This window comes from Vulpes vulpes, chromosome 2, assembly GCF_048418805.1.
Source record: "Vulpes vulpes isolate BD-2025 chromosome 2, VulVul3, whole genome shotgun sequence".
NCBI classification, from domain to species: Eukaryota; Metazoa; Chordata; class Mammalia; order Carnivora; family Canidae; genus Vulpes; species Vulpes vulpes.
This window is the reverse complement of record NC_132781.1, coordinates 46,751,193-46,765,980: the sequence shown is the minus strand read 5'-3', so window position 1 is coordinate 46,765,980 and position 14,788 is coordinate 46,751,193. Positions and strand designations below refer to the sequence as shown.

The following is a 14,788-nucleotide window of genomic DNA, read 5'->3' as shown; positions in this document are numbered from 1 at the left end:
TGAAAACATGCTAAACAAAAGAAACTAGACATAGAAGACCACATATTATGATTGCATTTATATGAAGTATCCAGAACAGCCAAATCTGTACAGACAGAAAGCAGATTTGTGATGACAGGAGCTGGAGATAATGGTGACAGAGTGACTACTAATGGGTATGGAGTTTCTTCTGAGATTGATGAAAATTTTCTGGAGTTAAGATCGTGGTGATGGTTTCGTAGCTCTGTGAATATACTTCAAACAACTGAACTGTACACTTTATTGAGATATAATTCTCAAACTGTTATGAGTAGTATTATATGTGAGTTACACCTCAATAAAGCTGTTATAAAAACTTTTTGAACAATTAAAAAAAACAATTAGAAAATGGTCAAGAGAGTCAGTGGAACATGTGACTCTTGATCTCAGGGTTGTAAGTTTGAGTCCTATATTGGGTATAGAAATTACTTAAAAACAAAATCTTAAAAAGAAGAAAGAGAAAATGGTTAAAGGCTATAAGCAGTCATTCCACCCAAAGAGATATATACAGATGGCAAATAAGCACGTGAAAAGATGTTCAACATCATGAGCCACCATTAGAAAAATGCAAATTAAAACCATACTGGAAAAAAATAAAAATAAAAAATAAAACCATACTGAGACATTACCACACATCTATCACAATGGTTAAAATTAAAAAATAGTAAAAAAAAAAAAATTAAAAAATAGTAACAACACCAAATGCTGGTAAGGATGTAGAAGAAATTGATTACATATACATTGTTGGTAGGAATGCAAAATGGAACAACCACTCTAAAAAACAGTTCAGCAGCTTTTTACAAAACAGAACACGTAATCACCATATAACCCAACATATGCTCCTCAGCATTTACCCCAGAGAAATGAAAACCTATATTCACACAAAAACCTATATACAAATGTTCATAACAGCTTTATTCATAATAGCCCCAAACTAGAAACCACTCAGATATCCCTCAAAGGGTAACTACTAAAACAGATATTTATACCATGGAATACTACACAGCCATGAAAATAAATGAATCCTACTGATATACTTAAGAATTTGGATGAACCTCCCTGAATGGGGAAAAGAGCCAATACCCAAAGGTTATAAAGTATATGATTCCATTTATTAAATGACAGAATTTTAAAAAGTGGAGACTACATTAGTGATTGCCAGGACTCAGGGACTGGAGGTGGAAGGGATGATAGAGGCAAGAGGAAAGGCTGGCACAGTTATGGAAGGGCCACACAAGGGATTCTTGTCTTGGTGGACATCTTCTGTATTTTGACTGTGAAGTTTACACATGTAATAAAATTATATACAATAAAACACACACACACACACACACACACACACACAATCACATGTGAAACTGGGAAAGTCTGAATAAGATCTGAGGACTGTATCAGTGTCAATCAATATCCTGGCTGTAATACTGCACTATAGTTTTATAAGACATTACCTTTGGGGAAAATTGGGTAAAGAGTACACAAGACCTCTCTGTATTACTTCTTATAACTGCATGCCAATCTACAAATATCTAGAAATTAAAAGTTTAATAATTAAAAAAAAGTAGAAAGCAAAGCTGGAAACAGTAGTAAACTCTACACTTATGACAAGCTTGAAACACTGTGGGGCCTTGTCCAATCTGCAGGCTCTGCCCACTGTGGCAGGACCAGCAAACAGTGATGACTCTGCAGACATCCACAGATGGCACTCAGCAGCTGCATATGACACAGGACATACCCCCAGTATACACAATCACTTCAAGGAGAAAGTCTTTAATAGGTGACTCTCTAGTATCTTCCCAATACCTGCCTTATAACAAAAAGAGCAGATCCCAGGTTCTATGCCTTCAACAGGGAACAGAATCTAGCTAGACTTCAATAACTTTACCCTTTTTTATAGTATTACTGTTTAGAATTACCTGCATTTCATGTAAGGGATACTAATTTTCTAATTAGAGTAGTGATACAAAATTTCCTTTAAACAATGAAAACTTTTTAAAGAAAATGTTAGGTGGTTAATAATAGTATAGATGTGATAAAAAGTAACAGAGGCATATGGTAGAAAACATGATCTTGGATGTCATTTGTGACTGACTGAAGTTTAGGAGACACAGCTCCCTAGCAGGGGTAACAAATTATGGCCCATGGGCCACATCCAGCCTGCTGCTTTATAAATAAAGTTTTACTGGAACACAGCCAAGACAATTCATTTAGTTTTGTCTTTGGCTGCTTTTGCACTCCAAAGACAGGGTTGGGTAGTTACAACAGAGACAGTATGGCTCATGACATCTAAAATATTAACTATCCAGCCCTTTACAGAAAGTGTGCTGATTCCTAATGTATAGCGTGCCACAAAGGCATGACAACTCTGGCCCACCAGGCTGTTTACCCCAGGTCATGAGGCTAGAGTGTGGGAGAACAGCTGCTTCTGGGTAATGTGCATCTTCCACTGGGAAACCAATTCAGCTTACTCACTGGGGTGTGCCTCTCTCTAGGATTTACACCCAGCCAGGTATTAGCCTGGCTTGCCTTTATTTTTACACTGGCCACGAGTTTGACCACACACTCAGGAAGGGAGTCTTAATCATCACTGTAACCCCTGCAGTGTTTAGCACAGTGCCTGAGAAACAGGAGAATTAGATGGGACTTACTTATATCCTAAGAACAGCACAGAGCCTTCATGTAACAAATGTTCATATTAATTGCCCAATGGATATAAGTTTGCAAAACAACAACTTTTTAAGAAGTTTAAAAAAAAAAAAAAAAAAAGACTTAATATCTCCCTGTGTACCTCCACCCTGGCTCAGTAGCATTAGGTAAATAAACAATACACAGACCTCTTCTCAGGGATGGATGGTTAACGTTCAGTAATTATAATTTTGCTGGAACACTGGATTGTAATCACCTTATGAGATCTGCTATGGTAAATTTCACAAGCAAAAACTTTAATTAGGAGGGTTATATTAGCAGAGCTGTACAAAATAAATATGCAATATATAAAAATAATTAGAGCAACTACCTGAATAATCTCCCTTCAATTACAAGATTCATCTGTGTTAGCCTCTCAGCTCCTAAACTCTTCACTTAATTAGAATGTTTTTAAGCAAACACATGTCTCCTGTGGTCTAATAATTTCAGACAAGGAAGTCAGCTATCATCTAGCCAAGAAACACACCATCATGCAAAAAAAAAAACCCACAGATAATATTGAAAGATATTATCAACCTACCATAAGAGCATCAAACTTTATCCATTAATTCACACAGCAAAAAGTTATGAGTATATTTCTATAAAACCACCATGCTAGGCTCTTGGTTGATACCAAGATGAAATTGGTGTGAAACATTCTACTCAAAGAAACATGGGTGTGTTTAGCAAACCACTTTTCAGGATGTTAATAAATGTCCATAGTAGGCAAGATAGGAAGTTTGTGGTCAAATAAGTAGGGGAAACATGGAGTTCAACATAATTATATGAGCTCTTTACCTTAGGTTCTTAGAGCTTTTAAAATGTTCTCACACAACCGCCCCCACCCAGAGTCATTTGTTCACAGAGTACCTACCAGACTAGTGTCTCATGGAACACACTTTGAGAAACATTATTCTGACCAACTAACCCCAAAGCAGCATATAAGTGCTACAAGAGACAGAGGAGAGTGAGCAGTAGCATCCTGATAAATTTTTTAACAGCCAGCTTTCCAAAGAGGAAAAACAGAAGCCCTGGGTTGCAAATTTCCATGGTGTAAATACTTCCACCATGGCTGATTTCAAGCAACCAGCATGACACTGCTGAACTCAGAGCTGGGAAGAGATGCATGCAATGCTCCAGCAATCTAAGGAAGTTCTGGGAGAAAAAGCTAATTCCCAGCTGGGAGGAGGGCAGGCTAGGAGAAAGCAGTTTGTGCTAACCCATTCCCTCTACTCAGTCTGATTTTTCTTGCAACAACAGCCCATAGTTAAATATAAGCTGAGGTGGCCAGGAAGAATTAGAATTAACTCTATGAAAAACTACATTGCTGTTTAAAGGATCTCCAGGCCTTCTTGTGAGGAGTAGTCCACTTTGAAGACTGTCACCTCCAGCCTAATTCATGTGTGAAATGTGATGGTTGTGTTCACATATTGGGGGAGGCGAAGAGGGAGTCCCCAGTGAGAGACCACAGGGCTCGGTGACCAGTATGGATTTGTGGCACTTACCTGCCTTGCTTTTTGATAAATAACCCCAAATTTGAATGTGTTGTTGACATCGTGCTCATCATAGGACACAATCATTTGTGAGGCCTGGAAAAATGTGGAGAGAAAAAAAAATCAGATTATTAACTTCAGAGACAAATGAGGAAGGAAATGGAAGGGAAAACAGCCACTCTGGTGGAGAATATGTCCCCCCAGTGTAAGACGTCCACACATGTGCAGGGAGGCAAAGAGTGAAGCCAGAGATCTCAGCTAGTTCCCGACCTGGGCTCCCCCATGGTGGCTACATCTCTGGATCACCATTCCATTCCCATCCAGATATGCCAGCCATGGCCTGGGCACACAGGGAGTCCAACAGGACTAAAGGAATGGACTTAGCCCAGTGCTTTATCTGTGATGTAAAAAGTGAAGGACTGGGGCACCTGGTGGCTCAGTGGTTGAGCATCTGCCTTTGGCTCAGGTTGTGATTTGGGGTCCAGGGATCGAGTGCTGCATCGGGCTCCTTGAGGGGGGCCTGCTTCTCCCTTTGCCTATGTCTCTGCCTCTCTTTGTGTCTCTTGTGAATAAATAAAATATTTTTCAAAATAAATAAAAACAAAATACAAAGTGAAGGACCCCAAAACTGGGCAGGGAGGATGACATTGGCTCTAATTACACCTCTGATCAGCCGTATGATTTTGAGCAAGGCACTGCTCATACCGACTTCAATCCCCCTTTACCCGCAAAGTAAGACGTCTCTAAGGAGGAACATACTGCCCTAAAACAATATATAAGGGGGGGGGGGAATCCTGACCATTGATTCTGTTTAGTTTTCTACTGTGCCTCAGTGTTGGTGTCCAGTGCTCAGAAACACTAGACTGTATCTTGAATCTGCTGCTTTTACCTAGATAGCTTTGAGTGTACCACTTTACTTCTCTGGGCCTCAGTTTTTCTCATCCATTAAATGGAAATGTGTGGGTGTGAAGATTCAGTAAGACCAGGCACATAAAGTGCTAAACACAGAGCAGCTACTGCCATCATCATCACCATCTATATAACTCTCCAAAAATATCAGAGCCAAGCCAGCTTGTTAGGAAAGAGGAGACTTGGTTGTTATTGGGATAGTCTTTGCAGTAAAAAGGAGGGATCTGACCATGTGTTACACAATAGGAAGAACAAACAAGGCATGACTGATTGGTCAGAATATGTGACCCAGGAGAGGCTCTCAGCTGCCCAAGGAAATGGACGCTTCTCAGCTCCCCGCCCTCCAATGAATAGCACTGCTGCCCAGCCCCAAAGGGAGACCCCACACCCACATGGAACGGTGAGAGGTGCAGAGCAGCTGCTATGCCAGCGAAGAGGCATCCAGCCATGGAGACCTTCCAAAGAACATTCCAAACTCTGTGAATTTTAAAAACACAAACACACACACACACACACACACACACACACACACACACACACATACACGCACACCTCAGCCAGATTAACACCCCAGCCGGACTAAGCAGTCCTCCAAATATAGAAAACATGAAAATACAGCTGCTCTTCCACTATTACCAGAGCCGGAGACTTTCCAAGTTACACAGAGAACTGTGCAAATGAGCGTCACTGGGTTCTCTCAGTGCATAGGATCTGATGACAAAAACTGCCAAATTTGTAGTCAAGTTAGGCCTTTATGATGGGGTTTTCATGTTTGGTTAAACCTCACTAATTCAGCTTTAATTACAAAGGGAAGGGCAGCCTTCCTGAATGAAAGCCTATTACTGGTGAGTGCCTACAGATGCTCACAGGCGTCTCAGAGAAGGGCTCTGACACATTCTCTGTACAGGAGAGGACCCTGCCATCAGCTTAGCCACCGCACAAACAATGTCAAGCACAATCATCAACATCCAAGGCATTTGTTCCAGGGGCTTCTGGATGTCTCAGCCAGGGCAGGGCCTCCCTTCTCCACCAACCATTTCACCTCACTGTCCCTAAGCTGCCAGAAGTAGGATGCAGGGAACAGACTGAACCAGCCCCAGCAGGCCTCCGCTGCCACAGTGCTGGAACTCAGTGCAAGCTCAGAAGCGCAGCTCTGCTTCCACTCTGGTCTCTCCAGGCCCTGCAGGCTCATGAAGAGACAGTCTGTGTGCACTGGCTCTCTTCCTGTGGCAAATTTAAAGCAATTCACTGTGCGTGAGTGATTTAAGTCCTGTCACACCATAATTGTTCTTGAGTGGGTTTGTTGGTTTGTTTTGTTAATATTGCTCCTCTGCCCACCCACACTCCCACACCACGACTGGGGTCAGGTTCAGGCCAATCCTAAGGAAACCAGTAACAGAGAACCAACCCGTTTATTAACTAGGCCTGTGCAGGGGCTCGTCAGGCCTCAGAGCTGCAGTAACCCTGGCCATGGGGAACCATGATCTGGCCTTTTATTTCTCAGTGGGGTTCTGCCATCTGCCCCTCTTGCACCTCCACGATGACAGACCAGATCTGCGCTAACTCTCCAGCTACCGGTAGAATAACTCTCCACCCCAGGCTGACATATTCAGGGAAGTATGACCAGAGTAAAGGGGAGAAGGCACAACACTGCAACCCCTGTCACCCCCACAACAGATGGGAACCAGTTCAGGTGGGCCTCTACCCAGGCATGGCCAAGGATAGGCTCCCAGTGGACCAATCTGCAAAGGGAGGGTGGGAGACACGGAGGTTTATTGGGGACCCCACAAAACCCCACCAAGATGCAGAGAACATCACACAGAGCCCCCAAGAATACAAATCCATGCCAAGCTAGAGAGCCCTGGGTAAGGGGATGAGGTGAAGTTCCTCACCTTGGGGTACAGGACAGGGTTGAATTTCAGCCCCACAGCATCATCACAGAAAGCCTAAGCAGGAAGAGAGAGACAAATAGTTCAGGGGCTATTTCCACTGGAAACATCGGGCTCCCCTGCCCACCAGAAGAAAGAGCCCAAGAGGGCAGGACTTGTAGGGTCAGAGGCCTAGGGCTGAATCATGGCTCTGCTGCTAACAAGTGACCAGGAAAGTTAACTAATCTTCCTAGGGCTTACTGATAAAATGAGGCCACAGAAGGCATTAGGCACAATTCTGCTTGGCATTCCCACTCCCAACATGTGGGGCCAACCCAACCAACCATCCTTCTCCCCCCCAACTTGGCTAACTCAGGCCTCAAGTTCCCAGTACCCCAGAGCAGTGACACTGGCTGATGGACACCAGCTGATGGACAGTTCCTCATTCGAGGGGGGGGTCCTCTGTCTGGGCCAACAGCCTGGCCATCCTCCAGCCCATCTCTCCTCTGCTGTGCAGGCTCCCTAGCCACCCCACCTTTGCCTCCTCTCAAGTCCTATAGCACTCTCCACAGCCAGCCTTCTTTTCTATTTCTCTGGTCCCCTGAACCAGCTGTGAACTTGAGGGTAGAGACCACGAGCAGCCTCAGCTGTGAGGATGAGATGGGGAGGTCATAGGAAAGACGAGGGCATCTGCCAGTAGTCCTCCTCCACCCCATCCACACAGTCAAGGGCCAAAGGGTACAGTGGCCTTCCCCCCTCCAAGGGCAGAGCCCTCTCAGAACAAGCCTGTTACCCCCACCATAGCCCCAGGCTAAAAAAAAGGAAGGCACCTTATCACAGGGGTTGGTTCTTACCTTTGCAATCTGAGGGACGCTGGGCAATTTGCTCAGTCCAGCCAAGGGGATCCGCTCATGCACTGTCTTCACTTTGGACCTGTGCACATGAATGAGGGTGAGTAAAGGGCATCCACGAGAAAGGGAGTCCATTAGGAAAGGGGCTGAGATCATGCCAGACCACGAGGCACACTCGCTTCGTGTCTTCTGGGGTCAGATCTGCCGTCTTTCACCCAACCCGTGAGTTGGGCATGACACTCAAAAGGTGGGAAAGTGGAATCTTGAAATGATCCTGGAGGAGGAAGATAGGTAAGAACCTGCCTGGTAGAGCCGTCTGCAACTGAAATGTGGGACAGGCGGAGAGTCACCCTCAAATTCACCATGACTTTCTGGGTTGTTGTGGGGCGGTTTTTGTGTGTTCTCCCAAAAAACTGGGCACAGCTTCTGGAGAGATGTGTGTTCTTACATGCAATTATGCCTTTATGAAAAGAAATTCTAATGCTTGAAAATCTGGATTTAGTCACAATATAAATGGGATGAAACTTGCTTTATAAGAGGATTCACCGTAGGACTCTAAATTTAGCCCCCCCCCCATTCATTTAGCACATTATGAAAGTGTTGAATTTTACTGACTGCTTTTCTGCATCTGCTGAGATAGTCATATGGTTTTTAATCTGTTAACCTGGTAGATTACATTTCTGTTGAGCTATCTTTTCCTTCCAATGGGTGAAACTCACTTGCTTATAATGTATTATTCTTTCATATCCTGCTGATTTTGTAAATATTTGAGCATTTCACATCAATTACAACACTGACTTTTTGTTTTCTTGTTCTTCCCTTGTCGGGTTTTGATATCAAGTTGTTATACCAGCCTCACAAAATTGCTAAGGAGCTTCTGATCCTCTGAATTAGTTTGTATACACCACAGGGATTTACTGTTCCTTAAAGGTTTGCTAAAACTCATCTGTGAAATCTCTGTTTGCTGGTTTTTGTTTTTTTGTTTTTTGTTTTTTTGAGGGGGGATATCTTTGGCTACCAATTCAGTTTATTTAATGGCGAATATTTAGGTTTTCTATTCCTTATTGAGTCAATTTTGGTAATTTATGTTTTTCTATATAATTATCCACCAATGCACTGACATAGAGTGGGTTTTGGTATTCTCTTGGGACTTAATCTGTACTCATATTCCCACCCCTCCCTTCACTGTCGTAACATGATCTGTTGTATGTTTTCTCTGTTTTCCATAATCAGTCCTTGATGGAGGTGCACCTACTTTGTTAATCTTTCCAAAGATATAACTTTTGGTTTTGTCACCTCCATTCCTTTTTTATTGTTGCTTTCTACTTCACTAGCCTTGTTGTCTTTTTTATTTCCTTCGTATTACTTTTGGGGTTTTTTTCCTACTGTTCTTTTTCTAACTTCCTGACCTGCATGCTTACATAGTTAATCCTTCTTCTTTTTCACAAATGCATTTAAAACTATACATCTTTCTTTAAGTACCACTTGAATTGCATCCCACATATTGATAGGTAGTATTTTCACTGTCATTCAGTTCAAAATATTTTGTCAGTTCTTTTGTCCTCCTTAGTCCATGAGTTATTTAAAGGGTCGTCTTCTTTTTTTAACTAAGTCTATGATCTCTTCCTTTAGCAACTGATTTCTTTTTTTTTTTTTTCTTTTAAGATTTTATTTACCTGTTTCAGAAAGAGAGAGAGAATGAGCAGTGGGGAGGGGCAGAGGAGAAAGAGAACAGCAGACTCCCTGCTGAACAGACAGCCTGATGCAGGGCTCGAATCCAGGACCTGGAGATCATGACCTGAGCTGAAGGCAGATGCCTAACCAACTGAGCCATCCAGGTGCCCTAGTAATTGTTGACTTCAAACTTAATTTTCTTATATTCAGAAAACATAATCTGTTATTTTAAATTTGTTAACTTAATGCACAGACTTTTTAATGCTCCATGAGGGCTTTAAAAAAATGTATTTTTTTCTCTTGTTGAATTCAGGAATGTATATTACAAGATCAGATTTATTAACTGTATTGTTCATATCTTCTACCTACTTAAAATTGTTGTCTGCTTGGTCCACTAGTGTCGGAAAGATGTTACTAAAATCTCCCGTTATAATGGAGGATTTGTCTATTTCTTATATTCCTATCTATTTTGGCCCTTCTAAATTCAAGATTATACTATTAAGTATAACTTCATGACTGTTAGATCTTGTTTATCATCATGGGGACTGAGCCCTCTGTGGGTCCAGTAAAGGGTATTTTTCTCTGCCCAGGTATTGAACAGATTCAGAAACAAAATTAAGAAAAAAAAAAAAAATTAAGAGTAAGACGGCTGGAATTCAAAGTAAGTCCTTTGTTACTCATAAAAAACCCAGTTTAGTGTAAAGATGAAATAGGTCTTCTAATTCAACCCCAGGATTGTCCAAAGGTGGTGCTGGGCAAGAGGCTAGCCTCCTCTGGAGGAGTCTGCTCAGGTGGGACTTACAGTACAGGGGAGCAAATGGCACACCCTGAAGGCAGCCAGCTCCAAGAGGGAAGAAGGAAAGATGAGGGCTTCCCATGTCAAGTTCTTGCTCCCTAACTCATCAGAGTAGGCAGAGAGCCAAAGGGGTTACACAGAAGTGTTCCTTCCATACAGCAGGAAACATCAGGACCCAGGAGACTAATTTCCAAGTTACAAAGGAGTACACTCTCTTTATCCCTACTAATGTTTTTTTTTTTCCTGAAATTGTATTTTGTCTGATATTAATGTTGCTATACCACCTGTTAGCATTGGTTAGTATTTTCCCAGAATACCTTTTTTCAATTTCTTTATTTGAAATCTTTCAACACTGTTTTTCTTTGGGTATGTCTTTAAAAGAAGAATGTCTTTGGGTATGTCTTTAAAACCAGAATCACATTACTGGTGTATTTACCCAAAAAATACAAAAACACTAATTCAAAGGGATGCACCCCAGGGATCCCTGGGTGGCGCAGAGGTTTAGCGCCTGCCTTTGGCCCGGGGTGCAATCCTGGAGGCCCAGGATCAAGTCCCACGTCGGGCTCCCGGTGCATGGAGCCTGCTTCTCCCTCTGCCTGTCTCTCTCTCTCTCTCTCTCTGTGACTATCATAAATAAATAAAAAAAAAATAAAAAAACAAACAGAAAAAAAACAAAGGGATGCATCCCTATGTGTATTGCAGCATTATTTACAAAAGACAAATTATGGAATCAGCCCAAGTGTCCAGCCCAAGTGTAAATGAATGGATAAAAAAATCTGTGCTGTGGTATGTGTATATACACACACACACACACACACACACCAGGATATTATTCAGACATAAAAAAGAATGAAATTTTGTCATTTACAATGACAAGGATGGAGTAAGAGAATATACTGCTAAGTGCAATAAGTCAGAGAAAGACAAATACCATATGATTTCACTCATATGTGGAATTTAAAGAACAAAACAAACAAGCAAAGGGGAAAAAAAGAGTGAGAGAGATAAACCAAGAAACATATACTCAACTCTAGAGAACAAATTCATGGTGACCAGAGAGGAGTTGAGTGGGTGGGTGGGGGGAAATAGATGATGAGTATTAAGTAGGGCATTTGTCGTAATGAGCACTGAGTAATGTACAGAATTGCTGACTCACTATATTATACAATTGAAACTAACATAACACTGTATGTTAATAATACCGGAATTAAAACAAACTTAATTTTAAAAAAGAATGGCAAAGAGGGAAAAAAAAGAATACAGCTATATTTTTAGCCCAATCTGATTGTCTGGTATATTCATATGACAACTTCTATTTATATTTATTGTGGTTACTAATGTATTTGAAATTATTTCTATTATTTTGTGTTTTAATATACCCCGTGCTTTCTTTCCTTTTTAAAATTCCTTTCCTACCTTTAACTTAATAAAAATAAAAATTTTAATTCTCTTTATCTCTCTGCTAGTTTGAGCTATAGATTGCAGGTCTAATAACTTCCAATACACATACGTATACATTTTTCCAACAAACTCTAAACTTACTTGCTATGTCTCTGCTGAGGAGGGAAAAGGAAACAGTAACTTAGAAATCTCTTCTGTCCTTTCTACTTCTGTTTAGGTCAAGCCTCTTTTTAAACACACAAAAATTATTTCTTTATTCCCCCATCGGTAATTTGTCAAAATAATTTACCTATTTCTTGCCACTTTTTTTTTTTTTTTTTAAGATTCATTTATTTTGAGAGAGAGAGAGCACAAGCATGAGCAGGAGGAGCAGAGAGAGAGGGAAAGAGAATTCCCAAACAGATTCTACACTGAGTGCAGAGCCCAACGCAGGACTTGATCCCCCAACCTTGACATCATGACCTGAGCCAAAACCAAGAGTTGGAGGCTCAATTGACTGCACCAGTCAAGCACCCCTTGCCGCTTTTAATTGCATCTTTTCTTTTAATTTCTCTTTTCTTCTGGCTGAAGTACATCCTTTAGTAATTCTTTCAGGGAGAGTCTATGAGTGGTACACTCTTATCATTTTTTTTTGTCTGAAAAGAGTTTTATTATTGTCTTTGTAGATCGCTTCTCTGGATATAGAATTTTAGGTTAACGGATTCTTTCCTTCTTTCTTTATTTCCTCCAACATTTTAAAGATACTGTCCTTTTGTCTTGTGGCTGATAAGAAATCTGTTCTCAGCCTGGCTGACATCACTGAATAGATGAGTGACTTTATCCTAAGGCAGCTTTAAAATGCTCTCTTTCTCTTTGGTGTTCTAATGCTTCACTTCAATGTGTCCAGTAGTATTGTTTTGTTTTAAAATCATGCCTCAGCACCACAGTGTGTGCTTTCTTCAGTTCTGAAATATTCTCAGCCATTGTTTCTTTGGCTAGCTCTTCTCCACTGGCCTCTCTCCTCTTTCCTCTAAAACTCTAAGACAAATACTGGGACCTATTAGTCTGTTATCCACACATTTTCCTTTTTTTTCATGTATTTCGTCACTACATCTGTGCCATGCTCTGGATGAATTCTTTGAGACTATCTTCTATGCACAGATTCATGCTTTGATTCTGAACAGATTATATTAGACTAGATTTTATCCTGTTGAGGTTTCTTTACTTCCACTGTTTTATTTCCAGTAATTCCAATTTCTTTCATTTTGTACCCATGTATATCCATTCTTGATTCATTTCCATTCATTCATTGTATCATAATTTGTTATCCCTTTTATAGATGATATTCATTCTTTGTCTTCTTCAGATGTTAAATATACTTGAGTCATTTTGAAAGAGTACCATTATTTGCATTTCATCAACAGTAAAACCAGCTCTCATTTCTTAATGTTTTCAGCTGTCCTTCTTAATGTTTTGGAACTTTCCATCCATTTTTCTCTATCCTCAGTGTAAGGCACCTTGGTGCAGCTCCCATCAAGGTTGTTGGTTTGCACAGTTCTGGGGGCAGGATTCACCTTATGCAGCCTGGTGGCCTAATCACATGATAACAGCTGACCCATCACAGTAGCCTATCACTCATCTTCCTGCTTCTGGCCTTGCCTTCCCTCCAAGACATTCTCCTTTCTCTAGCCAGTCATCATTCTACAGTGCAAATCACATCATGATATTCCCCTTTCAGGAGCTCTCCTCTGGCTCACAGAAGAAAATCCAAATTCCTGGACACAGTCCCTACATGATTTAGCTTTTCCTTACCTCTCCAGCATGACCTCTCAACCCTACCCTCACACATATACACATGCAGACACACACTCCAGATTCAAGCTCTTAGAAACTTCTTCCAGTTCTCCCATACCATCTATCTTTGGATCTCCGTCACTGCCTAAAATAACCCATGTCCATAAGAAGATGAGTGAGAATGAGAACAGGAATAAGAATACCTAATATATACTGAATGTTTTCTGTAGCCAAGTAACAAGAGATGACCTTATTCCTTACATTAGCCCCACCTCTGGACAAAGTCTGGCACATATTAAGCCCTGTCTGAACAAAGCTTTATCTTTTATGAATAGACAATAGTCCTTTCTGTCACATTGATTGCTTTTTTTTGCCTCAAATTCTACTTTTCCATATTAACACTGCCAACTGTGCTACCTTTCTGTATTTGATTGCTATAACTATTTCTCAACACTTTTATTTTTAAATATACTGAGTTACTTTCTTCAAAAAAATACAGATACATTAATTGAGTGGTGGGGAGTTGGAGGGATAACTCAAACTGAGAATCTTTGTTATTTAATAGTGGAATTTAACTCATTTATAGTTTTAACATCACATGTACTTACACATCTATTTATTTATATTTCTTTACTTCCTATCTTTTCCTATACTTTAATGTTTTCTTTATCTTCCTTTATTTTGGAATATTTTCATGCTACCAGTGATTTTATGTCTATAGAGTACTACATTTTCATCAAACTATGTCCAGCAATTATAGTTTCCTTTCACTGATTTTATCTGCTATTGGGTGAGTCATTTTGATCCGCAGAGTTGTATCTTCAATCAGCTTAAAAACATTAATTATCCTCATGTTTAATTCCTCCTCACTATCCTCCATATTCATTATAATTTTGCTCATCATTTTTGAGTTGTTGTGTTTTCCTTTGAATTATGTGAAAACCTCTTAAGCTTGCTCTCAATATTACAAACTGGGTTTTCCATAAAGTAGACTCTGCTCTTTACTGCTTCTAATACCATTTAAAATTATTTTTGGTGATTTTTAGTTTTTTTTTATATTCCTTCCTTAATTAGCAACTTTTTCATCTCATTCTGTTGTCCTATTTTATCTTTTGTTTTTTCTTTCAAATTTTTTTTTCTGCAAGTTTGCTGAAAATACACAGTTAATAGATAATCTAAATTCTACTTGGCTTTCTGTAGTAAATCCTTTCTAAAATGTAGTCATTTCCCTACCTTCTAAATGCTAAGGGTAATATTTTTTTAGATGCAGAATCTTTTCTTTCACTGACCTGTGAGGTTTTTTTCCCCCTACTTCTTTATATT

At 40.3% G+C, this 14,788-nt stretch overlaps 1 protein-coding gene across 21 annotated transcripts in view; it reads right to left on the bottom strand.

Moving 5' to 3' along the window:
* The window catches only part of RAP1GAP2 (RAP1 GTPase activating protein 2), a 229,796-nt gene that overhangs the window by 33,375 nt on the left and 181,633 nt on the right, over positions 1 to 14,788 (bottom strand). For all 21 annotated transcript variants that reach the window (XR_011999763.1, XR_011999759.1, XR_011999762.1 and 18 more), the window contains 3 exons: positions 7,825 to 7,903; positions 6,995 to 7,048; positions 4,206 to 4,289 (listed from right to left, as the gene is read on the bottom strand). Coding sequence is in view for 13 of the 21 variants with exons in the window: in XM_072747957.1 (XP_072604058.1) it covers positions 4,206 to 4,289; positions 6,995 to 7,048; positions 7,825 to 7,903 (217 nt within the window). In the remaining 8 variants the exon portion in view is untranslated. The remainder of the gene's footprint in view (positions 1 to 4,205; positions 4,290 to 6,994; positions 7,049 to 7,824; positions 7,904 to 14,788) is intronic.